At 38.8% G+C, this 27,800-nt stretch overlaps 1 protein-coding gene and 1 pseudogene across 1 annotated transcript in view; both read left to right on the forward strand.

Annotated features, from left to right (window-relative positions):
* TENM1 (teneurin transmembrane protein 1) overlaps window positions 1-27,800 on the forward strand; it is a 1,050,723-nt gene that overhangs the window by 985,211 nt on the left and 37,712 nt on the right. Inside the window, exons 27-30 of the mRNA XM_039874688.1 lie at window positions 2,804-3,170; window positions 4,629-5,139; window positions 23,212-23,384; window positions 24,570-24,805. Of these exons, the coding sequence (XP_039730622.1) occupies window positions 2,804-3,170; window positions 4,629-5,139; window positions 23,212-23,384; window positions 24,570-24,805 (1,287 nt within the window). The remainder of the gene's footprint in view (window positions 1-2,803; window positions 3,171-4,628; window positions 5,140-23,211; window positions 23,385-24,569; window positions 24,806-27,800) is intronic.
* Window positions 21,122-21,240, forward strand: LOC120612277 (uncharacterized; annotated as a pseudogene).

The following is a 27,800-nucleotide window of genomic DNA, read 5'->3' on the forward strand; positions in this document are numbered from 1 at the left end:
TCTGTACAAGCATGATAGAGGAAGAGTCTGCACCCTCCACAGCAGCAGGTGCTCACTCTCCCTCTTAGTGGCAGGGCACTGACATGCAAAGGCCTCAGGCAGACGTGCTGAGGAACACATCACAGCAAACTGCTCTGGGAGTTGTTAAGACTGATGTTTAATGTTTATCCAATGGCCTCGGTCTGAAAGCCTCTGTAGAACATGCATGACACAAGTTCAGCTTTATACTCCATTATCATTCAAATTCCTAGCTGCCCAGAGGCATATGGTACCGACTAAAGAAGGCCAGGTATGGAGGTTGAGGGCACACAAAAACAGGCGGATAGAATGAGGTTGCTGAGTGTCTGGAAGAGACACTCAGAGAGGTGGCCTGAGTGATGCTAGAGGGTAGGTCAAAAACAATCTTTGTCTTCTTTACAATATCACCAGTTTCCCTTCATTAAGAGATAGAATTAGAGGGAGGGTCTTATCTCAGACTGGCTTTTATTCATTTCATTACTGAGGGTAAGGCCTCTTCCATCCAGGAAAATAGTGGGCCTCAGAATGCAATGACAGTCTATATCCCGTTTTCAAACATTTAGACTCAATAAGAAATGCAAAGCTTTCCTTGGGCTTTCACTCAAGGCACAAAGAAGAGTAGCTACATTACTATTACTATCTTGGCTAGGAATGGGACAGATTTTTCTGCCTTTGCCTAGCCTAAAAGAAGAGAAATAAAGTACAGAATAAATGAGTGGTAGGGTGAGAGGTCATGTAATGCAATTCTCTGAGAAGTACCCAGTAATAAATAGCAGCTATTGAGATTTCAGCACAGACATCGGGCTAACTACTGTGTCCAGAAAGGAATTAAAGTTGAGCTATGTTTGGTTGGTCTGTGGGTCCCTAGTGCCTAACACGTAGCACAAGGTACCCCAGACGTACATACACCAATCCTTGTTTCTAACTCCTTAACATGTCTCGAATCTATTTACTTTTCTTCATCTCCACTGTTGTCATTCTAATTCAGGCTACCATCATCCCTCACCTGGACCACTGCAGGGCCTCCTGTGAACCTGCCTCCCATCTCGCCACATCCTACATTATGGTCTCAACAGCAGCCAGTGTGATCCTCTTGTACCCAAATATGACTATGGCACATCCTCCTACTTAAAGCCTTTCGGCAGTTTTCCATAGCCATCAGAATAAAGCTAGGCATATACAACCCTTCATTACTTGGTATATTAATCTGCTAGAGCTACTTTAACAAAATACCGCAGAGTAGGTGGCTTTAATAAAAGAAATTTATTTCCTCACAGTTTTGGAGGCTAGAAGTTCTAGATCAAGGTGTCAGCAGGTTTGGTTTCTTCTGAGGCCTCTTTCATTGGCTTACAGAGAACCACCCTCTTACTATGTCCTTACATGGGGTTTTTCTCTGTGTGTACACATTCCTTGTGTCTCTTCCTCTTTTTATAGGGGCACCAGTCCTATTAGATTAGAGCCCCACTGTTATGACCTCATTTAATTTTTATTATCTCTTTAAAGGCCCTTTTACCAAATACAGTCACATTAGGGGTTAGGACTTCAACATATGAATTTAGGGGGAACACAATTTTGTCTATAATACCTACCCACTGTCTACCTCTTGATTTTATTGTTCACCATTCCCATGTACTCAGCCTACATTAGCCTTACTAAATTGTTTGTAGTAACCTGGATAGGCCATACTATCTCTAACTTCTGGACCTTCATCCATGCTGTTTCCTCTACCTGGATTGCGCTCAACTCTGCTTCCCCTCCACCCTATTTTTATTCCATTCCTCTCCTACTGATCATTTCAGACCTTGCTTAGCACATTCTTTGTGAATATCCTGCCTCTTGACTCCTAGCCTGAGTAAAATGCTCTCATACTCTCTCTGTCACCTCCTTCTCATAACATGGAAAGTAGTTGCTCAATGGCTCCTCCAAAGTTTCTATTAGACTGTGAGTCATCTGAGGGCAGAGGATGTGTTATAGTCATCTTTGGAATCCCCAAAGCCTAGTACAAGGCTTAGTGCAGAGAAGGTACTCAGCAAAGATTCAGTGAAAGAACAAATCAATCTGTGTCTTTGCTGAGGAAAGAGAGATACAGAGTGAACCAGGTCAAGCTAGGTGGCAATACATTACAACTTAAGATTCCAAATCACCAGTTGATGTACTGTACCGGAGTATTCCGCAAGATGGATGCTAAGTCTATGCTAATGGAAGGTCCTGTCCCAAAAGGTTGCTGTTGGAGTAAAATTTGGTTTCTCTAGCACTCTGTTTCCCAGAAGTCTCTATAACTTTGTTTTTCCATCCATCTACAGGACAGTGAGAGAGATTTGTATATCAGAACATAGAAGCTCTAAAGCAAAGCCCCTCAAACTTTAGTGTGCATCAGAATCACCTGGAAGGCTTGTTAAAACATAAATGGCTGGGCCCCCACCTACAGAAGTTTCTGATTCAGTAGGTCAAAGTTGGGGCCTGAGAATTTGCATTTCTAACAAGTTCCCAGGTAATGCTATTGCTGTTTGTCCAGAGACCACACTATGAAAAACACTGCTCTAGAGGATCTTTCTGGAATTACTGCAAAAAAAATTTTTACATTATACTGGAAATAGTATAAATGATAAATATGTTTACCAGAACATTGAATCAACAACCATCCTCCGCTAACTTTGCCAGACAACACGAACGTTGCTGAAATTCGTGAGACAAGGGCAACCAATAAGCCAGTTTTTCTTTCAAGGTAAAATTGCCCCTGGTAAGACATTGTAACCTAATGGCATGTGTTCTATTCTTTTTTCAGGTACGATTAGAGTGGCCAACAGACCTTGCAGTCAATCCCATGGACAATTCATTGTATGTCTTGGATAACAACATTGTGCTGCAAATTTCTGAGAACAGGCGCGTGCGGATCATTGCAGGGCGCCCCATTCACTGCCAGGTGCCAGGTATCGATCATTTCTTGGTCAGCAAGGTGGCAATTCACTCCACTCTGGAGTCAGCTAGGGCCATCAGCGTCTCCCACAGCGGGCTGCTCTTCATAGCTGAAACAGATGAGAGGAAAGTAAATCGAATTCAGCAAGTTACCACCAATGGGGAGATCTCTATCATGGCTGGTGCTCCCACTGACTGTGACTGCAAAATTGATCCCAACTGTGACTGTTTTTCAGGTATGACCTTTTTAGCAATTTGCCAGCTCCCCCTCTCTGTTTTCAAAAGAAAACCATGCATCAGAAAAGTCAAAAGAACAAAAGTGTTACTTGTGAGCATTAATATGAGCAAGTGGAAAAAGCAATGGTTTGTTGGAGTCAGATAGCCTAGTGTCTGGTTGTTGTTCTGCAAATGACTTACTGAGTGGCCCCAGGAAAGCCACAAAATGTCGTCATGACTCACTTACTTCATCTGTTAAATAGATATGTCATTTGTCTCAATTATATCACCTTGCTGGTTTGGGGATAAATAAGTATAATACAAATTTTGATACTCTAAGAAGTTAAGACCGTTATACAAACATAAGATCATGATTGTATTTGTTCTTTGGAGAAAGAGAAACTAGGTAAAACCTACATTTTCTAACTTATCTAAGGAAAAAATTACTTCCAAGTGACTCGGTTTCAAATTAACAGCATGTGCTATTTGAAAATCAAAGAGATTAGGAACAGACTACTTTAGGGACACGTGAACACAATTAAATCCCACAATGGAGGGTTCTCAGGATATCGGTCTGCTACTACTTACATTGCTTTTTTAAAATATCCAAAACTTTCTCCATAACCATTAGTGTCCTTCCAGTTGAAATAGAAAAAAAAGCAGGGGGAGGGAGGAGAGGAGAAAGAAAAGGGCCTTTTCCCCAAACATGGAGTGGATATTCCAGACAGCAATTAGTCCTCAAAATGTCAATAGATACATTTATTGCTGGGATGTGGAAATCCCTTCATGCTGCTTACAGTCATACTAAACTGCTCATCCAGGCCCAAATAGTTCTCTTAACCTTTGCTTTTCCTTGGGCCACAGGAATCTAGAGCAAGCGACTTGTCAATATGACTTTTGATCAATATCCCTGTTGTTTTCCTGGACAATTAATTTTATAGTTATTTTTCTAATTTATATCTTTCATTCAAGACATATCTAATGTTTATTCCAGTTATCAAATTTGATGTTCTGAATCATTGTTGCACTTACAGACTTTGACAATGTGACAACGAGATATACTTTGACAATGTGACAACGAGAATTAACCAACGATAGGTCCTCTAGGCACAATAGAATTAGAATAGATCCTACACGCATTGACAAACATAAGTCTCATGAATTTCCAGCCAAATTTTGTGTGGTTGTCATTACTTGCTGTTTTTGTATGCAATACAATAGATACTAAACAGCAGGATTGAGGATTTCACAAAATTGGTGTTACTGAGGTACTTGTATCTTACTGTTTATCTTCAGTGGTACTGACTCAAGAATTTTGAAAAATAGTTTCAAATTTGTCAAGGAGGACATATGGAGAATGTTGGTTCACAGATTGTTCCCTTTAAAATGATTCTTGGTGCACAGTGATTTCTGTACACAGTATGTTCATATAAATGCTTGCAATGACAATTATTAAAACCAGTGTCTTTCTCCCACAGGTGATGGTGGCTATGCCAAAGATGCAAAGATGAAAGCCCCTACCTCCTTAGCAGTGTCACCTGATGGTACCCTCTATGTGGCTGATCTTGGGAATGTTCGAATTCGAACCATTAGCAGGAACCAAGCCCAGCTAAATGACATGAACCTTTATGAGATTGCTTCACCTGCTGATCAGGAACTCTACCAGTTCACCATCAATGGAACACACCTGCATACCTTGAACTTGATAACAAGGGACTATGTGTATAATTTCACCTACAATGCCGAAGGTGACTTGGGTGCCATTACCAGTAGCAATGGCAACTCTGTGCATATTCACCGGGACGCAGGTGGAATGCCCCTTTGGCTTGTGGTGCCCGGCGGGCAGGTGTACTGGCTGACCATAAGCAGCAATGGAGTACTGAAAAGAGTGTCAGCCCAAGGTTATAATCTAGCCTTGATGACGTATCCAGGAAACACAGGGCTTCTGGCTACCAAAAGTAATGAAAATGGATGGACAACTGTTTATGAGTAAGTTTCTAATTCTCAACACAGGCTTTGTCAGATTTTTATTTGAAATTATATTATAGTGGAAAAATGGCTTAGTAATTGCTGGTCGTTGCATGCTATTTTCTCTTAACAGTCACAATAAAAAATTAAAGGTCAAGGAGAAAATTTTACCCAATTCTAGAGTTTAGACCCATTTCTCCATAGCAGTTTTGCAGAACTTTATAATAAAAATATAGACTAAATGAAGAATCAAGTGCGCCACTACAGATGACAGGAATGTACTCAAGAAATTTACAGCATAGCTGGGAAAATAGGATAAAATTTCATTTAAATAACAAAACTAGGAAATTATTAAAAGCAGCAAAGAAGTGGTGTGGTTTAGCTAGTATTAATGATCCCTGTGGGTTTAATGAATGAGTAAACAAATGTGTGCCCAGCCCAACCCAAGTCAATATAAGTTGCTGTGGGAGGTAAGAGAAGTTAGAATATAAGTAGTGGACCCTGGAAAGCAAGTATGAAATGATGTGGGTCAAGTGATAAATAGGAGAGGCTGCACTTCATTGACTGTTTCTGTGGAATGTGGAGCCAAATGTTTCTGTACAGGTTTGAGCTTCCCCCTTTCCTTGCACAAGTCAAAGAATCCAGCGCATTTTGGCATTCATAGAGTGGATCTATGATAACTTTGTTTAACAAGGCATTAACACAAGATGTATCTGACAACCAGTTGCAAGGAGGTGTCACGACATGGAAATTGAGACCATTGTCCTTTTTAAAGCATGGACAACCTTGTTTGCATTTAGAAAGCTAGTCTGCCAGTACTCAGCAAATATCTTTCCCACAAAGGGAATTGCTAAATTTTTAACCAATTTCCTGAGTGAAGATAATCCATAGAATCTGAACCTCTGGGTCTGAAATGGTATTAAAGTGAAGAATGCGAGAAGTTGAGTTATTAAGTATGAGATGTTCCAAATGCTGTTCCAAGTATGTATATATTCTGTGAAGATATAGAAAATATGGAGAGAATATGTCCAGTTCCAGGAGAACTTTCTGAGGAAAGGGACAAAACAATTGGCCTTCAAGTTTGGGTTCATTTCTCAAAGAAATACTACTTATACATAAGAGCTGGATAGCTATTTTAGTTTCACTTAGAAAAATGTATTCAGTTGTTTCTGTTGCAAGTTGAACATTTTCTCTTACATCTTAATAACTGTAATAAAAGCCACTGTTCGCTGAAGCTTTACTATGTTCCAGGTACTGAACTAGAAAAGTTATATACATTATTTTTTTTGACCCCTAAAATAAAATCATGGGATAGGTGCTCCTAGTATGCCTGTTTTATGGATGAGGAAACTGAGGCACAGAATGGTTAACATGTCCTGATTCACACAGATGTCCAGCATTCAAACTCCAACAGTCTGACTCAAGAGCCCACATTTTTAAATACCTTAAGAAAAATAAAGTTGCTAATGGAAATATCTTTTTAAAAAATTTATGTGAGATCACACTGCAGCTGAAATTAGATAAACAACTATATTGAAAGCTAATGGTTGAATTCAATCAAGCAATAAGAATGGTGTAAGTACACATTAGTTTTCAAACTAATCAGTTCAATCATTCATTTGTTTATCAAATCATCACATTATATATTTAGATATATACGATTTTATTTGTCAAGCATACCTCAATAAAGCTAAAGAAAAAAACACAAAGTAACCCATTCCACCATTCATTTATTTATTCGACAAATATTTCCTAAGCACCTACTGTGTGCCAGGCAGTGTTCTAGTGCTGGTGATACAGCCATGAATGAACCAGAAAAAAAAACCTACTTTCATATTTGCTTATATTGTACTAAAGGGAGACAAATAAAATTTATAGAACTTCAGATGGTGATAAAGTAGGGAAAGGGAAATCAAGAGTGTGGAGCAAAAGAGGTTTTATTTCAGGTTAGGTCATCAGGGAAGGACTCATTAAGAAGGTGACATTTGAGTTCAATAGTCCCCGATGTATATGGTTTTGCTTTTTTATGGTTTCAGTTACCTGTGGTCAACCACAGTCTGAAAATATTAAATAGAAAATTCCATAAATAATTCATAAGTTTTAAATTGCACACTGTTCTGAGTAGCATGATGAAATCTCACACTGTCCTGCTCCTTCCCACCCAGGATGTGAATCATCCCTTTGTCCAGCAGATCCATGCCTATTAGTCACTTAGTAACCTTCTCAGTTATTGGATCAACTCTCGCAATATCCGTATCTCAGTGTTTGTGTTTAAGTAATCCTTATTTTACTTACTAATAGCCCCAGAATGCAAGAATAGTTATGCTGGCAATTCGGATATGCCAAAGAGAGGCCGTAAAGCACTTCCTTTAAGTGAAAAGTTAAAGTTCTAGACTTAATAAGGAAAGGAAAAAGAAAACATGCTGAGGTTGCTAAGGTCTATGGTAAGAACAAATCTTCTATTCATTGAATTGTGAAGAAAGGGAAAGAAATTTGTGCTCATTTTGCTCAAACTACAAAAGTTATAGCTACTGCATGATAAGTGCTTATTAAGATGAAAAAGGCATTAAATTTGTGGGTAGAAAACAAACAGAGAGAGACCATATTCATATAACTTTTATTACAGTATATTGTTATACGTGCTCTATTTTATCATTAGTTATTATTTTTAATCTCTTATTGTGCCTCATTTATAAATTTAACTTTATCATAGGTATATATGTATAGACAAAACATAGTATACATAGGGTTCGGTACTGTCTGTAGTTTCAGGCATCCACTGGGGGTCTTAGAATGTAGATAAGTGGGACCTATTATAAATACCTGTAGGAAGTGAAAGAGTAAGCCATACAGATATCTGGAGTGGAAGAAAAGAAAAAACATTCCAGGCAAAGAACAACAACTGCAAATCCCTGCAGCAGGAACAAACCTGATGTGTTCAAGGAATAGTAAGTCAGCCACTGTGACTGGATTTGAGTGAATAAGAGTAATGGGGAGATGGAATCTATGAAGTGGCAGGGCTACTTCATGTAGAGCCTTGTAGGCCTCGGTAAAGACTTTGACTTTTACTCCGAGTAAGAAGTAGAACCACTGGAGAATTTTGACTAAAGGAGTGACATAATCAGACTTACATTTCTAAAGAATCACTCTGTATTGAAAATAGATTGTGTGGCGGAAGCAGGGGAACCTAAAGGTGGAATGGATTTACAATAATCCAGGCAAAAGAGGATGAATTAGATCAAGGAGTGGGTGCAGTAAGACATAGTAAACTCCTATATTTTGGTAGTAGATATATCAGGGCTTACTGACAGATTGGATATGGAGTGTGAGAGAAAGAAGGGTCAGAGATAACTCTAAAGTTTTGTTTTATTCTCTTTTTCTTTCTTTTTTTTAAATTAAGTTTATTGGAGTAACATTGGTTATACAATTATATATTTTCAGGTGTACGTGATCATTTGATATTTGTATATTCTATTGTGTGTTTACCACCCAAAGTCCAGTTTACTTCAGCTACCATATATTTGATCTCCTTTACCCACTTCACCATCTCCCTAAGCCCTGTATTTGACCCCCTTTACTCCATCGACCACTCCCCTCCTCCCCCACCCTACTAGTAACCACTAATCTATCTATAGGCCTCTGGTAACCACTAGCCTGTAGTCCATGTCCATGAGTCTGTTTGTTTGTCCTGTTCATTTGTTGTTTTTAGGTTTATACCCCACATATAAGTGATATCATGTGATTTTCAACTTTTTCTGTCTGGCTTAGTATGATTATCTCAAGGTCCACCATGTTGTCGCAAATGGCAGTATTTCACCTCTTCTTATGGCTGAGTAATATTTCATTGTATATATGTACCATTGCTTCTGTAGCCAATCATCTATCATAGGACACTTCGGTTGCTTCCATATCCTGGCCACTGTGAATACTGCTGCTATGAATATCAGTGGGCAAATATCTTTTCGGACATGGGCTTTCAAGTCTTTGGGGTAAATACCCAATAGAGGAATTGCAGGATCATATAGTAGAACAATTCTTAGATTTTTGAGGAAACTCCATAGTGTTTTCCATAGTGGCTGAATCAATTTGCAGTCCCACCAACAGTGGACGAAGGTTCCTTTTTCTCCACATCCTCTCCAACATTTGTTATTACTTGTCCTATTGATTATAGCTATTCTAATAGGTGTGAGATGGTATCCTGTTGTGGTTTCGATTTGCATTTCCCTAATAGCTAGTGATGTTGAGCATCTTTTCATATGTTTGTTGGCCATTTGTATGTCCTCTAGGGAGAAGTGTCTGTTCAGGTCCTCTGACCAGTTTTTGATTGGAACATTCATTTTTTGTTGTTATTGAGTTATATAAGTTTTTTGTATATTTGGGATATTAGGCCCTTATCAGAGGTGTTGCTTGCAAATATATTTTCCCATTCAGATGGTTGTCTCTTTACCTTGTTGACGATTTCTTTTGCAGAGCAGAAGCTTTTTAGTTTGATGTAGTCCCATTCATTTAGTTTAGTTTTTATTTCCCTTGCTTTTGAGGTCAAATTCATAAAATCTTCTTTAAGTCCAAGGTCTTCAGTTTAGTTCCTATGTTTTCGTCTATGCATTTTATCGTTTCAAGTCTTACATTAAGGTACTTAATCCATTTTGAGTTAATTTTGGTGTGTGGTGATAGACAACAGCCTAGTTTCATTCTTTTGCAGGTGGCTTTCCAGTTTTCCCAGCACCATTTATTGAAGAGGCTTTCCTTTTTCCACTGTGTGTTTTTGGCATCATTGTTGAAAATTATTGGCTCATATAAATGTGGATTTACTTCTGATTCTGTTCCACTGGTCTGTGTGTCTGTTTTGCTGCCAGTACAATGCCGCTTTGATTACTGTCGCTTTGTAGTATAGCTTGAAGTCAGGCAGGGTGATGCCTCTGGCCTCGTTCTTTTTTCTCAGGATGGCTTTGGCAATTCGAGGTCTTCTGTGCTTCCATACAAATCTGATGATTTTTTGTTCTATTTTTTTTTTTAAAAGCCAATGAGATATTGATGGGGATTGCATGAAATCTATATATTGCTTTCAGTAGTACGGTCATTTTAACTATGTTGATTCTTCCAATCCAAGAACACAGACTATCTTTCCATTTCTTTGTATCTTCTTTGATTTCTTTTAATAGGGTCTTATAGTTTTCATTATATAGATAGTTCACTTGTTTTGTTAAATTTACTCTAGGTATTTTATTCTTTTTGTTGCAATTGCAAATGGAATTATTTTTTCCACTTCTTTTTCTGACACTTCATTATTAGAGTGTAGGAACCCTATGGGTTTTTGAATGTTGATTTTTTATTGAGAAATTTTACTGCATTTGCTTATTGTTTCTAGTAGTGTTCTTGTGGAGTCTTTAGATTTTCTATATAGAGAATCATGTCATCTGCAAATAGTAACAGTTTGACTTCTTTGTTTCCTATTTGGATGCCTTTTATATCTTTCTCTTGTCTGATTGCACTCGTTAGGACTTCCAATGTTATATTGAATAACAGTGGTGATAATGGACAGCCTTGCCTTGTTCCTGATCTTAGAGGGAAGGTTTTTAGTTTTTCACCATTAAGTGTAATGTTGGCTGGGGGTTTGTCATAGATGGCCCTTATTATGTTAAGGTACTTTCCTTCTATTCATATTTTGTTAAGTGTTTTAATCATAAATGGATGTTGTATCTTGTCGAAGGCTTTTTCTGCATCTCTTCATATGATCATGTGATTCTTATTTTTTAATTTGTTTATGTGGTGTATCACACTAATTAATTTGCATATGCTGAACTATCCCTACCCCTAGGATGAAGCCCACGTGATCATGGTATATAATCTTTTTAATATGTTGCTATATTCGAATCGCTAGTATCTTATTTAGGAGTTTTGCATCTGTGTTCATGAGAGATATTGGTCTGTACTTTTCTTTTTTTGTGTTATCTTTACCAGGTTGTGGTGTCAGAGTAATATTGGCCTCATAAAATGAGTTGGGAAGTATTGCCTCCTCTTTGAATTTTTGGAAGAGTTTGAGGAGAATAGGTATTAAATTTTCTTTGAATGTTTGGTAGAATTCACTGGTGAAGCCATCTGGTCCTGGACTTTTATTTTTTGGTAGGTTTTTGATGATTGTTTCAATTTCCATACTGCTGATTGGTCTATTTAGATTTTCCAGTTCTTGATTCAGTCTAGAAAGGTTGTATTTTTCTAAGTACTGGTCCATTTCTTCTAGGTTATTAAATTTGGAGTTATATACTTTTTCATAGTATTCTTGTATGATCCTTTGTATTTCTGTGATGTCAGTCATAATTTCCCCTCTTTCATCCCTGATTTTGTTTGTGTCCTTTCTCTTTTTTCTTTAGTGAGTCTAATCTTCTAAAGAACCTTCTCAAAGAACCAGCTCTTGGTTTCAGTTATTTTTTTCTATCGTTTTTTTGTTTGTTTGTTTTTAATTTCATTTATTTCTGCTCTAATTTTGATTATTTCTTTCCTTCTGCTGACTTTAGGCTTTATTTTTTCTTCCTTTTCTAGTTTTTTAAGATGAAGCTTTAGGTTGTTTATTTGAGCTCATTCTTGTTTTTTGAGCTAGGCCTGTAATGATATTAACTTTCTTCTTATGACCACTTTTGCCGTGTCTCAAAAGTTTTGATATGTTATACTATCATTACCATTCATTTCTATGTATCTCTTATTCTCTCTTTTTATTTCTTCTCTGACCCAGTTATTCTTCAGTAGCATGTTCTTTAATCTCTATGTATTTTTATTTCTTCCTAATTTCTTTCTACAGTTGATCTCTAGTTTCAAAGCAGAGAATACGGTTGATATGATTTCAACACTCTTTTATTTGTTGAAGCTATCTCTGTGTCCCAGTATGTGGTCAATTCTTGAGAATGTTCCATGTGCAACAGAGGAGAATGTATAAGCTGCTGTTTTGGGATGGATGGCTCTGTAATGACCATTATATCCAGTTTGTTTAATGTGCCATTTAAGGATGTTGTTTCCTTATTGATTTTCTGTTTGGATGATCAGTCCATATCCGACAGTGGGGTATTTAGGTCCTCTGCTATGATAGTGTTTTGTTCTATTTCTCCCTTTAGTTCTGTTAGCAATTGCTTTACATATTTTGGGGCTCCCTGATTGGGAGCCTAGATATTAATAAGTGCTATATCTTCTTGGTGCATGATTCCCTTTATCATTATGAAGTGTCCCTCAGTATCTTTCTTTACCTTTTTTTATTTTGAAGTCTGTTTCATTCAATATTAGTACTGCTGCTCCATCTTTTTTCTGAATGCCATTTGCTTGAAATATCATTTTTCACCCTTTCACTTTGAGTCTATATTTGTACTTGGAGCTGAGATGTGTGTCCTGGAGGCAGAACATGGTTGGCTTTTGGTTTTTGATCCATTCTGCAACTCTACACCTTTTTATTGGTGAGTTTAGTCCATTTACATTTGGAGTGATTAATGAAATATGAGGTCTTCTTATAGCCATTTATCTTTTGCTTTCTGGCAGCTTGGTGTTTCCATTGCTTCCTTGTCCTTGTGCTTCTCTTTTCTTTATTTCAGTTGACTTTTGTGGGTTTTCTCCCTGGTCCTTCTTGTTTTATGTTATATACAACTGTTCTGACTCTTTGGCATGTGGTTACTATTATGAATATGTAAAGGATAGTTATATATATATATTCGTTGATTTTCTTCTGTGCGTGCCTTATCTCCTTTCTTCTTTGCGAATTTGGATCTTTGAATCCTCCCCTTTTCAGTCATTGTTATCTCAATTTGTCCCTATGTATGTTGAAAGTTCATTACTATCTTGCTATAGCAATTCTCTTATTATTATTTAAGCTTATAAAGCCCTGTTCTTAGTAATGATCGTACTCCTCTGCTTCTATTTGCCTGATAGTCACTTTACTCCTAATTTTGTATTTTTTTTTGTTTGTTTTGGTATTTTGTTTTCGCTGAACTGACCCTTTTCAGTATTTCTTGTAGTACAGGCCTCATGGTGGAGAATTCTCTCAGTTTTTGTATTTCTGAAAACGTCTTCATTTCTCCTTCATATCTAAAGGAGAGCTTAGCTGGATACATTATTCTAGGCTGGTAGTTCCTTTCGCTTGTTTAAATATTTGATTCCATTCCTGTCTGGCTTGTAAAGTTTGTGCTGAGAAGTCTGAGGATAATCTAATGGGTTTACCTTTATATGTTACCATTTTTTCCTCCCTGGCTGCCCTGAGAATTCTGTCTTTGTCATTGATTTTTGATAACTTTAATACGATGTGTCTTGGGGCAGGCCTTTTTGGGTTGAGATAATTAGGTGTTCTGTTGACTTCTTGAATTCCAAGCTCCTGCTCATTCCTTAGCTTTGGGAAATTCTCGTCAATTATTTGTCTGAAAATGCTTTTCTAGTCCCTGCTCCTTTTCCTTGCCTTTGATAATACCCATTATTCTTATGTTTCCTTTCCTGATGGTATCAGCTACTTCTTGCATTTCTCTTTCATTATTTTTCATTCTTCGGTTTCTGTCTTCTTCCTTCTGATTTATTTCTAGATTTCTGTCTTTGATATCAGTGATCCTTTCCTCCATTTGGTCGACTCTTTTCCCAAGCTTGCTATTTCATTTTTCAACTCTTGCAGTGTGTTCTTCTCTGGAAGTTCTATTTGGTTCTTTTTGAGGGTTTCAATCTCCTTGCTCTGCTCATCTAGTTGTTTTTTCAATTCATGAAATTGTTTCTTTAAGTTGTTTTGCATCTCATTGAGTTTTTTCAGAAGTAGCATCCTGAATTCTCTGTCATTTAGTTGCACATTTCTATGTCTGTAAGCTTATTTTCTGGAGATTTTTCTCTTTCTTTCTGAGATGCCTTGTCACCTTGGTTGTTCATGGTGTTTAATGGACTATTTCTCTGTGGCATTAATGAAAATGTATTCTACTGATTTTTCAGAAGGAAGATTTATTATACAAAGTTCTCTCTTTAGCCTGTTGCAAAGAAGGCGCTTTTCTTTTGGTTTCCTGCTGACATCTAAGCCTCTTGAATCCCTGCTTTATATAAAGACTTAATAATGCTTTTTAAATTTTCTTGTAAATATTTAATGATGCTCGCTACCCTCAGTTTCAGTCCCTGTCAGTGTCAGCGACAGTCTCGTCAGCGTTTGCTCAGATTCCTCTGGGGCTCTGCGGTATTTGGTCTCAGAGGATATGGGAGGAGTTGCCCTCTGGGTTCAGGGTTGGGGGCTGTTGCTCAGCCTTGATTTTGCAACCACAGCCAGCAAAAATCAACTATTGTTCCTCTGTGGTCCTGTCCCGCTTTTCTGCTTTCTGCCCTGATTATTGAGCCCTGCAGCTTTCCCAGGCAAGGCTGTTCAGGGAACTCGCCGCTCCTTCTCCCCTCCCCTTCCTCCTGCAGGGAGCTCTGGTGGCTGTGAGAAGCAGCTTCTTTATTCTTCTCAGTCCACTGCCCAATACCCAGGGTTCTGACCTGTGGTAGCTTTTATGCACAGATCCCACGCACAGTCGTACTGGTGTGAAGTTTAGATGTTTTTTGTTGAGTTTTAGATGTTCAGCCTATTGTTGTTTCAAGGGGAGAGATCTGGGGACATCTTTCACTCTCCCACATTTCCAAAGATCTTCTACAGTTTTTGACCTAAGCAACTGCATGTTGTACTTTCCCTTTACCAAGGTGGAGAAGATTATGCAAGGAATATATTATACCAAGTGAATAATCAGGAGTTCAGTTTTGGATATGATCAGTTTGGTTAGACTTCCAGGTGAAAATATCAAGTACATGATTGAATATATGAGTCTGGAATTGAGTGGAAAAGCTGGAAATTTGAAATTTGGAGATCCAAATTTGGCACTCACCAGTGTTTAGACTGTATTTAAAGCCATGGGATGGGATGAATCTGAGATCTCCATGGAAGTGAGTGTAGACAAGGGAGAAAAGAGATCTGACTGAACCTGGAGAAATCTAATGTTTAGAGTTGAGGATATGAAAAAGGAACCAGCAAAAGAACTTTGAAGAAAAATCCAGTGAAGTAGGAAGAAAACCAGGAAAGTGGGATGTCCCAGAAGGCAAGTAAAACAGGAAGGAGTGATCAGCTGCATCAAATACTCTTGATAAGTCAAGTAAGATAAAGACGGAGAATTGATCAGTCTCCTGCTATGGAGATTATTGTTGACCTTGAGAAGAGCAGGTGCTGTGGTGCAGTGGGAGACAAAAGCCTGAACAAACAGGTTTAAGAGAGTGCACACACACATATTCATAGCAGTGCTATTCATAATAGCCAAAAAGTGTAAAGTACCATGTCCATCAAGTCATGACTAGACAAACAAAATGGGGTATATCTAGATTATAAAATGTTATTCATCTGTAAGAAACAATGAAGTTCTGACTCATGTTTCAACATGGATGAACCTCAGAAACAGTATGCTAAATGAAAGAAGCCAGACACAAAAAGACAAATATAGTATAGTTCCATTCATATGAAATGTTCAGAAAAGGCAAATTCATAGGGGCAGAAAGTAGATTAATGGTTGCCAAGGGCTGGGGAGAGGAGTGAATGGAAAATGACTGCTTATGAATATGGGCTTTATTTTAGGGGTGATGGAAATGTTCTAGAAGTGGTAGCGATGGTTGCACACATTGCAAATGTACTGAAAGCCAGTGAATTATATACTTCAAAATGGTGACTTTTATAGTATATGAATTGTATCTTTAAAATAATAATTAAAAAAAAAAGAGTGACTGGGAAAAGAGGGATTAGAGACAGAGAGTAAATAATTCTTCTGAGGAGCTTTGCTGTAAAGAGGAGCAAAGAAATTAGAGCTGGAGGAGGAATGTAGTAAACATGAGTTTTTTTAAATGAAAGAAATAACGGTATATTTGTACGCCTATGAAAATAATCCAATACAGAGGGGAAAATTGATGATGCCGAAATGAGAAGAGATTGTTGTAGTCAGATCAGGTTGTGTGCCTGGTTCCCACTGGTGGTATTTGCATTGTGTGGCAAGCAAGACACTTATGGTGAGTGGAGCTCAGGCCTCTTACCAGGACCTGGCTGGCAGTGAGTGAAAAGATATCAACTAACATCATCGTTGTTAAATAATCAATCTGGAGCCACTAGCAGATGAGAAACACAGGCATCCACATGGGGGTAATCATGGAATTTTATGACCACAAAAACATTACAAGTCATTTCTTCCTTCTCTCATCTTCCTAACTCCAGCCAGGAATATGCTAAAACCCTCTTGACCAAATAGTGTCTGTGCAGAGAAGCTTCCTCTTCCTCCCAAAGCAATCCATTCTGGTGCTGAACAGGAGTCCTCCACAAAACACTGTCCTTGTCCCTTCTTACCTGCACATAAAGAAATGAGCAATTTCCAACCTACATAATGTAATTACTTCTTCCTACAGTCTGCTCTGTACAAAATCTGACTTCTTTCACTTATCCTCAATGCATTAGCCATCTGTGAACACTCCTTTGAGTTTTTCCTTGTTTTTTTTTTTTGAAGTTGGGGGAACAAATAATGGGACCTAATATTCTAGTCAGGGTCAGAGCCATGCTGACATAGTAGAAGGTGGCCTTGCCACAGACACCAGACCCTCCTAAAAGAACTTGAGCATTTCTCTGAGGTGAGTGGGAGACTGCCTTCTGTGGCCAAAGGGGACAGTGATTTGCCAAGGTGGAAATAGAATTTCTGTTCTGAAATGAGAGACAGTAAAAGAGAACAGAAACAGAAGCAAAATTTGGCAGGATGCAGGGCTGCTGTGGAGAGGTAGTTAAGCCAATAATCCATTCAACTTTCTACGATCTGCCGCAGTGGAAAGGAGAAATGACACAGATGACCCTGAACACTAGATAATCCACATGGTATTATAAAATGCATCTTGTACAATCATAGAATGTGGGCTTGTATTGTGTGGTGTGATGTTTAAATAGTTTATTGGTTTTCATAATTCCGTTTGACTTGGACCAGGATCAAAATCACACACCCCAAGTATTAGTACTTGATACTTGACTGCTCCTAAATGTCCTGAGTGTTAGGGGAAAAGCCGACCACAGAGAAATGGCTAGCAAGGAGGTGACTGTCAAGGCAGGAATAATGGCTGAATGAGGCAGGTGTTCTGGCCCAAGAGGCTGGTGGGATCCTAATTGCAATAACCCAGCCACAGTTGAGGTCCGAGGTCGGGGTCCAGCTATTCACACAGCAGCCAAGCCTTCTTTGTCTATGAAGCTGCAAGAAGAGATAAGATGTAGTTCCCTTGAAAAGCTCCTATTCTACTAAACTGAAAGGGTCCCAGATTGAGGCCAAAATGTCAGTATGTCACTACTGAGGGTCTGGGCTGAGCTGACAGTTTCTCAGGCCCTTTCCCTTTGTGGGATGCCCTTCGCTCCAAATGAGATGGCTCATTTACATGATCTCTTAATCCCTAGTCTTCTGAGTTTTCTGTTTCTGAACTTCTTCAGCATATTCCCTGGGGTCCCTCCAAAAACTCCATTCACTGACAACTTAGAAAGGCCCTCATAATAGTTCTGGGTTCCCTCTAGACTGTTTTACAAATGGTCGGTTTTATGGAAGATGGCTAATGAAGGATTCTTTCTCTCCCCTGATAAGATTAGAAAGGGGTGGAGTGTGAGGCTGGGGGGGAGTGCGGGAGGGACAAGGCAAACAAGCTATGTCTCTGGGTGAGATATTTGCATGAGTCCCATGCAGAACTAGTTATATGAACAAATAGTCCAAACATCAAAAAGTTTCCAATGTTTTCTAGGATCTCAAAGTAGGGAGGGAGCTAAGGTACCATGTGGTCCAGCCCCTTGTCTCCAGGCAGGCAAAGGATCTCGATTAAACAAGATGAACATAAGATGGCCAACTGCTCCTCTCCAGTCTTGCCAAGTCATCTCTCTTTGTGCTTTATGTCCTTGATAAGGATCAAGATTGGACAGACAGAATTGTCATGGGTCATGCTGGGGAGAACTGCTATAGAGACATGGAATGAAAAAAGGAAGGGAGACTGTGGCAAAAAAAAAAAAAAGTTAGAGGCTGTTAGATAGGGGAAGATTAGCTGGAGCTGTACAAGACATCTGTGTAAAACTGAGCTCGGCCTCCCAAATCAACACCACCACAGACTAGCTGAACTGTACAAGACATCTGTGTAAACTGAGCCTGGCCTCCCAACACCACCATAGATGGTTCTGTCTGTTCTCTAACCACACTAACTCTCTCATATCCACCCCATCCTCTCCATTTCCACTAGCAGCCTCCAATTTCACTCATTCAACAAGCATATGTAGTGTGAATCTACTCTGTGCCAGATACTGAGAATACAGAATTGAATGAGACACTGTGCTCTCTCTCTAAAGATTTGAGAGTTTACAACCAGTAAGGAAGATAGGTCTCAATGATGGGCAATTGTGATATGTTTAACAAAGGCAAGAAGCCACCACCTTCTCTTACATAGACTGAGGTTGCAGCCTCCCAACAGTCTTCCTGCTCCATAGCTCTCTTTCCAAGATTTACTGCTACCAAAGTACTGCTTGAATCATACTGTTCTCCCCTGAATAGTTGTCTATGCCTCTCCGTTGTCCACTGACTACCTGCTTTTCTCCAGAGCCAGTTTCCCCATGCTCCGATTCCAAAGTGCCTCTCCAGCCTTATCTCCCACTCCTCTCCCAGGGAAACTTTGCACTCCTGCAATTCGGTCCCTTCAATGGATATCCCATCCACCTGTGTGCTTTTCTTCATGCCATTGCCTCTGAAATGCCTTCCTGTCCTCCCCAATCTCTACCTAACAAAGGATTAATCTCTATTTCTCTTTCACGACTCAGATACCACTTCTTTCTCTTCCTTCTTCTCTTCTGCTCAGCTCAGCGACTTGCTTACAGAATTACATGACAATATTCTGGCATTAGAATGATTCATCTGCATATCTTATCTGTCCCACTAGACTTTGAATTTCATTCAAGACTGATATTTATTGAATGAGGGACAAATGAAGGGCATTATGAACTTGGAGCGGAATCATAGGATGCCAAATGAAGTTATTGGTGAGGAAAGGGAACACAGTATTTCTGAAAGAATGCTTATTAGGTTGTTCAGGTTTCTGGCACAAAAGGGTAAAGAAGGTCTGTTTTCTTTAAAAAAATGAATTTTCCTTCTGCAATCTTCAATATTTTCTTGAAAGCAAAGGTAGAGGAGCTTCTAGTTTTTACTCTGTATGGTTTAGCTCTAGCTAGCAAGGGAAAGGAAAGGCTACTCCTTATGAAAAAATATGAGACCCAATATATTTTTCATAAAGTATAAATATCATTTCCCCAACTAAACTATATGCTCCTCAAGCACAAGAATGAATTCTAAATTTCCTTTCCAGATGTTTCCTTTGCTTCACAGGGACATGTGTATGCTCCTTTACAGAGTAGAATTCTGTAAAATCAGGTCAGGAAGGAACAATTTGATAGCAAATCTCCCCTTACCGGATCCACTTCTGATGCCTATAAAGGCCACAGTCATTGCCTGATGGTGCAATTCACCAGCCAGAATTTGCAGGCCTTGTTAAGCAAGTGCTACTCCCAACCTGGGAAGAGGAGGATGTTTATACCATGTTATGGCCTGAGGGCATCAGTTGTAGCATATTGGCTTGTACTCTCCGCACCAAAAAGTGCAGGCACAAAAGAGAAAAACAGCAGAAGAGATTTTGATTGAACTTGTTTCTTTGACATTCCATCTAGAAACGTACATTCCCCTGTGATAGAGGAAAAACAAAACTCAAGCAAACAATAGAGAATTAAAAGATCCCCTTATTTCTTATCTACTTTTAAGCAATCTTCTCAAAGTTGTGCCTGTCATTCTTCCTTTGGAAATGACCCCACAGAAGAGAGGCGGGCCTGTGCATTTCAACCGAGGGCATTATAAATAATTGAGTACGTGATAGACACCACACTGCAGATACCACCAAATGTAATTGCTTTGACTGCAACTAGCAGAATTGGGATGCATGAGGGTGTTAAAGGTGGAATGCTTTGGATTCAGGGGGATTTTCCTTCAGTTTTATTGCAATATAATTGAAATATTGTGCTGTATAAGTTTGCATACAGCAGTTCTTATGTATATTGCAAAATGATTACCATGATAAGTTTAGTTAACATCCATCATTTCATATATAGATACAAAAAAAAAAACAGAGAAAAATTGTTATTTTTCCTTCTGATGAGAACTTTTAGGATCTACACTCTTGGAGACTTTCATGCACACCACATAGCACTGATAACTATTGCCATCATGTTATCCATTACATCTCCAGAACTTATAACTGGAAATTTGTACCTTTTGACCACCTTCATCCAACCACCTATGCCCAGCCACCACCTCTGGTAACAACAAATCTGATCTCTTTTTCTATGAGTTTGGTGTGTGCAGGTTTTTGTTTTGTTTTGTTTTGTTTCATTCTGTTTTGTTTTAGATTCCACATTTTAGTGAGATTATATAGTATTTGTGTTTCTCTGTCTGACTTAGTTCACTTAGATAATGCCCTCAAGGTAGAGTGCTTTGTTTATGATAGAGTAAAAATCAAATGTGTACTTTCGATTGTGCCTAACCAGCCACAGAAAGGAAATCAGGCAATATAATTTTCTAGCTACACAGAGATTGGGCAGGACTGTGGGAAATTCTACCTGATCCCCACACCATTGCCTCCCTCACCAGAGAAAGAATAGGCAGCAGCCTCCCAGCTGGATCCAGATAATTACAGTTTTATCCAGGATTGTTTAGCTTTTTCTTTTTTTTTTTCCAAATGAGCACCAGTGACTAAGCTGAATGTTTGGTGTTGGAGGGTAGGTAGGAAACCAAATTTATCCACAGGCCACTGCTAAGGTTCGTTGGAATGTTTGGCCCTTATGCCTTTGTTCGTGGGTGGCTCAGTTGGCATCCAGTCTTTTTGTCTTGACCTGAGGAGTGGACCCAACCACTGCCCTCACCTTTAAAAGAAATCTCACTTTAAAACAAGAGGCTGAGTCTACGGCTATGCCACCCTGAACATGCCCAATCTCGTCTGATCTTGGAAGCTAAGCAGGGTCAGGCCTGGTTAGTACTTGGATAGGAGACCACCTAAAAATACCAGATGCTATAGGCTTTAAAAAATATATAAAAATAAAAATAAAATTAAAAACAAGGGGCTGAGTGACTGGGAAAGAAGGAAACATTCCCAAGCTACAAAGTCCATGGGGGAACCTGCATGCATAGTACCTTAGGTTAGATTTCCTGGAGGAATCATTAAGAGAGACCTTGCCAAAGGTCAAGGAAACCTCTTAGGAATCAGGAAAGGGTCACCAGAGGTGCTGGCAATGGATGTGAAAGAGAGGAATTACCTGTGTAACCCAGGTTGTGGGGCCACAGTTTCCCTCATGAGGCAGGCCTACAGCAGTTTTCTTCTGTCTGCTGCCTATAAACTCCTCCCTGCAGGGTAAAGCAGCTTGACACTTTGGGAGAATCAAAGCTGGATGTTATTTTCCTCTGCTGGAAGAAAGACGAGGCAGACAAAGTTTGGCTATGCTAGGCATTCAAGCCTTTCCATGCTCCTTTCTCATCAAGGGTTTTCTTCTTGCAGGCACAGAGCCTCAAAGCAGGCCCTGGGCAAACAGGCTGAGCAGGCTGGAGGATTTTGCCATTAACCTTAGGCACAAGCAGCATCTTTTGGCTTTTTCTTGATAATGAGGCCTTAGCTGTATAAGAACATCACACCAACAGCCATTATGACTGAAATCCATTTAAACAAAGGGTACACCCAATTAAACAATTAGGGCTTGGCATAACTATGATGTCAAATGACCTATTTGATTTTTTAAATTTGTCTAAGTCTATTTTAATTGCTAATGTGTGTGTGCACGCATACACATACTCGTGTACACACAGAACTGAAGTTGAGGCAGCATTGTGTATAGCTTCGAGTTCAGTTCTTCAAGTCCAGCCCCTTTCTCTGAACTTACCAAAAGCTAGTCTGAGCAACAATCCAAGCTGAATTCTTTAAAACCTAGTAGATTAACACTGAGTCACTATACCGTTTTGCATAATTGTTGAGGGAGGAGGTAGTAGAGTCAGACTCCACCATTGTATCCAGGCTGTATCCTGATCACTTTGGGTTAAAAGAATGTAATTGGTTAACATTTTAAAAGCAAATAAAAGTGCTTAGATATTTTGTAATTTGCAGCTTGAAAAGAAAACAGTGATGGGTTCTAAGTGCATGTCTTTACTTTTAATGAAGTGTTTATTTTTCATGGTTCTATTGGCAATAAAAGAACAGCTCCACATCAAAAGCCTTCAGGGAAGCAGTTTTCATTTAGAGGACAGTGAGATTGCCAATAATTCTGATGTTTGTTTGTTTTTTTTTAAGTAAATTCACTCGACTATATTTCTAGATATAAGTTATTGCCTGTTATCTCAGATAATTAATTATTTTTGTCTCTTACCCATATAAGCAAATTATAACACATTATGTACTATACTCAAAAAGATTTTTAAAAATTAAGTGACACTGAGATCAGAGGGCTGCAGAATGTTTGAATGAACATTATCTTCTGTGCTTGTTCATTTTGTTGGAAGAATGATTCATTCATTTCAAATTTGGCAACTTAAACAGTAGAAAATATAATTTTTCTATCACATTGCAAAATCAGTTTATTGCCCTTCCCAGGCTTTAAGCATTCATTTGTGCCTGTTTCCTTTGCCAACAGCACCCTCTTCTGGGTTCTGTCATCCATCGCATCTAATAAAATAGACCCAAATTGCAAATGGAGGCCTCCCTGCAACATTGCACACAGCAGGACACGATTCATAAATCAGTTTACATCCTGGTGACTCATTACTAGATATATTTTTTTTTCTGTAAAACAGCACAGCTCAAGGAAGTCATCAAGAATTCAGAAGCTGCAAAAAATACCTTTGTTTGATTAATCATCTCTCCGACCTTTTCTTCTTATTGAACAAGATTAATAATCCTTCTTATCACTCAAAGTTAAACTGCATTAGTTGCCAAGTGATTTTCATTTTCAAAGGCCTGTTATCACTGCCAATAGGTTTCAAAGTTGGCATTGGTTCCATTCCTCAGGTATGACTCCGAGGGACATCTGACCAATGCAACATTTCCCACTGGAGATGTCAGCAGCTTCCACAGTGACCTGGAGAAGCTGACAAAAGTGGAGCTAGACACTTCCAACAGTGAAAATGTCCTCATGTCAACCAACTTGACAGCAACTAGTACCATATATATTTTAAAACAAGGTAAGAATATTTCCAACTTCGCCTGACTATAATAGCTCTGAACTTCTACCCTCAAATCTCTGTACACCATTAATAAATAGAATTCACTTCTGGCTGAGAAGATGCCTTCTTATTAGTTTTTAGCTATGAAGGCTGAAACCCAGGCAAAATCACCCCTTTCACAAGTTCACGTAGCAACCTTGAGCTACATCTCTGTGGGAGTCACGAAGTTACATCCTTGCCAAATCCTCTCTTCCATCAAGTCATTTCCTAGCACCCAGCTGTGTGTAAAGCTCTTTTAGGTTCTGAAGGGGTTAGAGCAAAGAAATGGAGTCTGCGCCCCATCTGAGATTAACATTTAAGATTCATGCTGACATGGGTGAATAAAAAGGGTAAATTAGGATACACACTGAGCAAGAATATAAATGAAATGAGATAATTAAAGGCTCATTCTATTCAAATAAAACAAAGTAAGAAAGAACAGAAGATAAAAAGAAAGAAGGGAGGGTGGGGAGAAGGGAAGGAAGGAAGGAAGGAAGGAAGGAAGGAAGGAAGGAAGGAAGGAAGGAAAGGAAGGAAGGAAGGAAGGAAGGAAGAAGGAAGTAGGTTAGACTTAGAAGGAATGTCTTGGAAGCTCAAAAGGAAGTGGACACACAGAAATTGTTTTCTCTTTGCCTAGTCATTAAGGACTCCTTCTGTTTTTAGGTTGTGGGGCCAGACACAGAACTGTCCAACATTCAGATCCATCTTAAAAGAATCAGTGGCAACCTTTGTCAGTGTTACTATTTTGTTGAGTACAGCAATTGTGCTGGTGTCCCCAGGCAGTAAAGATGCCTAGTTCAACTTGATACTCTTTTTATGCTAGCTCCCACCATACCAAAGTGAGGAGGCCAATCCACCAAGTCAAAAAAGGAGTTAATGAGGGAATTCTTTAAAAATAAGAAAGAAAAAAAACACCCTGCAGTATTAGACAGGAGTCTTTTATCCAAGAAACGAGATACCCCAACTGTGAAAATAACAAAACCCAAATGGACAGAGGGAATGCCTGCCTCTCAGAGTGGTTGTCTAGCCCAGAAGGCAGTTGGGTCCACAGCATCCCACCTGCTCATCCCTTCCCAAACTTGCCTCCTAAAGCTTAATTTGTCTCTTCTCTGCTTCCTGTGCTTCCCTTTCTCCCTGCTCTTTCTCCTTTGCTTCTGTCTACAGAAAATATCCAAAGTACCTATCGGGTGAGTCCAGATGGCTCCCTACGTGTCACCTTTGCCAGCGGGATGGAGCTCAGCCTCAGCTCAGAGCCCCACATCCTAGCTGGGGCAGTCAACCCAACCCTGGGCAAGTGTAACATCTCACTGCCTGGAGAGCACAACGTAAACCTCATTGAGTGGAGGCAGAGGAAGGAACAAAACAAAGGCAACATTTCAGCTTTTGAAAGGAGACTGAGGGTAAGGCTGAGGGTAAGGCTTGACCTTATACAAGATATAGAAATTTCGTTTTATGTTTGCAAACTGCAGAGAATTTCTAATCTGAAGTCCCATTTCTCCAAAACTTTTCTAGGTAACTGTCTAGCTTATATGATATACTAAATCAAGAGAGGGTGCTAATGATGGATAATGGTTCAAGATCCTTAAATGAACAGTCTAATAGGAGCTTCTTTTGTCCTTACCCTGCTGAATTACTCTAATAGTAGCAATTTCAGACACCAAGGTTTGTGTAGAGAAATGTCTTTAGTCAGGAGGCCCTCTAGAATCCTTTATGGCATGCCCTGGAGGTAGTTATCAGGTCGACCTGGTTGATCCAAGTTCCTGCTTTTGGGTAGTTTATAATTCATTTGGAAAGACCAGGCAGGCACACTCTGAAAGATGAGAGACATAAGGTGACATTTGGACAAAGACAACATAAAAGAAAAAGTCAATGAATTATATCATTGCCATGAATACATATGAAGGGCCAGAGGGCTAAAAGCTAATACTGAAATTGAGCTACCGGTGCTCAGAGAGAGCTGCCGGGGGAAAATTAAAGATTTGGGAGTTTTCGAGTCCTAACCAAGCACAGTTCACCACAGTTAACCAGGTATTTCTCAGTCCAAATTTCCTTTCTACAGTGCACCAAGCCTACTACCAACACAGAACTCTGCCTGTCCGTTCTTAAACATTAACCAATGTTAGAATGATGTAACCAGCTTTCCAAATATAGTGACTTTCAATATCAGCCCCAGAGCAACTGCCAGCCTGAAGGAAATAATCAGTCATTATTGAGACCAGGTCTGCTTTGAGCACCTGTGTCATGCCTGGGATGCCTGGAATGCTTGCATTTTCTTCACTCATAGAAAAAATTCACTCATAGTAAAAATGTGGTAAACTTTAAGCTGTGGAAATGCAACAACAAACAACCACCCAATTCCAGTGAGAAGCAGTCAAACTAGTCCCATGGCTTGATATAAACAAACTTATCTATGACAGTGCTTGCTTTTCAATCACTTCCATTGGTGACACTAAGACATAGATTTCAATGGATGTTTTTCATAACAGCCACTAAAGTTGTCTAGACACACAACTTAATGTGTATGATTTGTTCCATTTACCAGTTTCTAACAGAATATTTACCAGATACACAGCTGAAGTGAGAAGTAAAACCAGTCCAAATAGACTTGTCTGGTGGATATCAGGTAGAGTTTCTATCAGAGTTCTAGAAATGGCATCTCCTGGGTAAAACTCTGGAGAGGAGAGTTAGAAATATGCAACTTAAATGACAGAGACTTCAGGAAGGTACTTCTGAAAAAGCTCAGTGAGTTCCGAAATGGGTCATATCAACAATTTCAAGAATTAAAAAAACAACTAGATGAGCAGATTAAGGAGATTGAACCTTCAAAAAGAACACAATAGATCTTTTGGAGATAAAAAAAAAACACCCTGGAAGAGTTGAAAAACGAAATAACAACCTTGGGAAATAGAGTCGACTGAATGGAGGAAAGGATCAGTGATATCGAAGACAGAAATCTAGAAATAAATCAGAAGGAAGAAGAGAGAAACCAAAGAATGAAAAATAATGAAAGAGAAATATAAGAACTAGCTGATACCACCAAGAGAGGAAACATAAGAATAATGGGCATTATTGAAGGTGAAGAAAAGGAGCAGGGATTAGAAAGCATTTTCAGACAAATAGTAGATGAGAATTTCCCAAATCTAAGGAATGAGCGGGAGCTTGGAATTCAAGAAGTCAACAGAACACCCAATTATCTCAACCCAAAAAGGTCTTCACCAAGACACATTGTATTAAAGTTATCAAAAATCAACGACAAAGATAGAATTCTCAAGGAAGCCTGGGAGAAAAAGAAAGGTAACTTATAAAGGAAAACCCATTAGATTACCCTCAGACTTCTCAACACAAACCTTACAAAGCCAGAAAGGAATGGAATCAAATATTTAAACTATTAAGTGAAAGGAGCTACCAGCCTAGTATAATGTATTCAGCTAAGCTCTCCTTTAGATATGAAGGAGAAATAAGACTTTTCCAGACATTCAAAAACTAAGAGAATTCTCCACTATGAGGCATGCACTACAGGAAATATTGAAAGGGGTCAGTTCACCAAAAACAAAATGACAAAAAAAAATACATAATTAAGAGTAAAGTGACTATCAGGCATATAGAAGCAGGAGTGCAAGCTTTACTAAGAACAGGGCTTTATAAGCTTAAATAATAAGAAGAGAATTGTTATAACAAGACAGTAATGAACGTTCAGCATCCATAGGGACAAATTGAGATATAAATGACTGAAAAGGGGGAGATTCAAAGATCCAAATTCTCAAAGGGGAATGGAGATAAGGCAGGCACAGATGAAAATGGACAACTGTATATATATATATAACTATCTTTTTCATATTCATAATAGTAACCACACACCAAAGATTAAGAATCGAAGTATATAACATAAAACAAGAAGAACCAGAGGGAAAACCCACAAAAGCCAACTGAAATAATGAAAACAGAAACACAAGGACAAGGAAGCAATGGAAACACCAAGCTACCAGAAAGCAAAAGATAAAATGGCTATAAGAAGACCTCATATTTCAATAATTACCCTAAATGTAAATGGACTGAAATTACCAATAAAAAGGCACAGAGTTGCAGAATGATTCAAAAGCCAACCATATACTGTCTCCAGGACACACATCTCAGCTCCAAAGACAAATATAGACACAAAGTGAAAGGGTGGAAAATGATATTTCAAGCAAATAGCTTTCAAAGAAAAGCTGGAGTAGTGGTACTAATATCATACAAAATAGACTTTGAAATAAAAAAAAAAGGTAAAGAAAGATACTGAGGGACACTTCATACTGATAAAGGGAATCATGCACCAAGAAGACATAGCACTTATTAATATCTATGCTCCTAATCAGGGAGCCCCAAAATATGTAAAGTAAATACTAACATAACTAA

The sequence above is a fragment of the Pteropus medius genome, unplaced genomic scaffold (genome assembly GCF_902729225.1).
Source record: "Pteropus medius unplaced genomic scaffold, Ma_sr-lr_union100, whole genome shotgun sequence".
Taxonomy (NCBI): Eukaryota; Metazoa; Chordata; class Mammalia; order Chiroptera; family Pteropodidae; genus Pteropus; species Pteropus medius.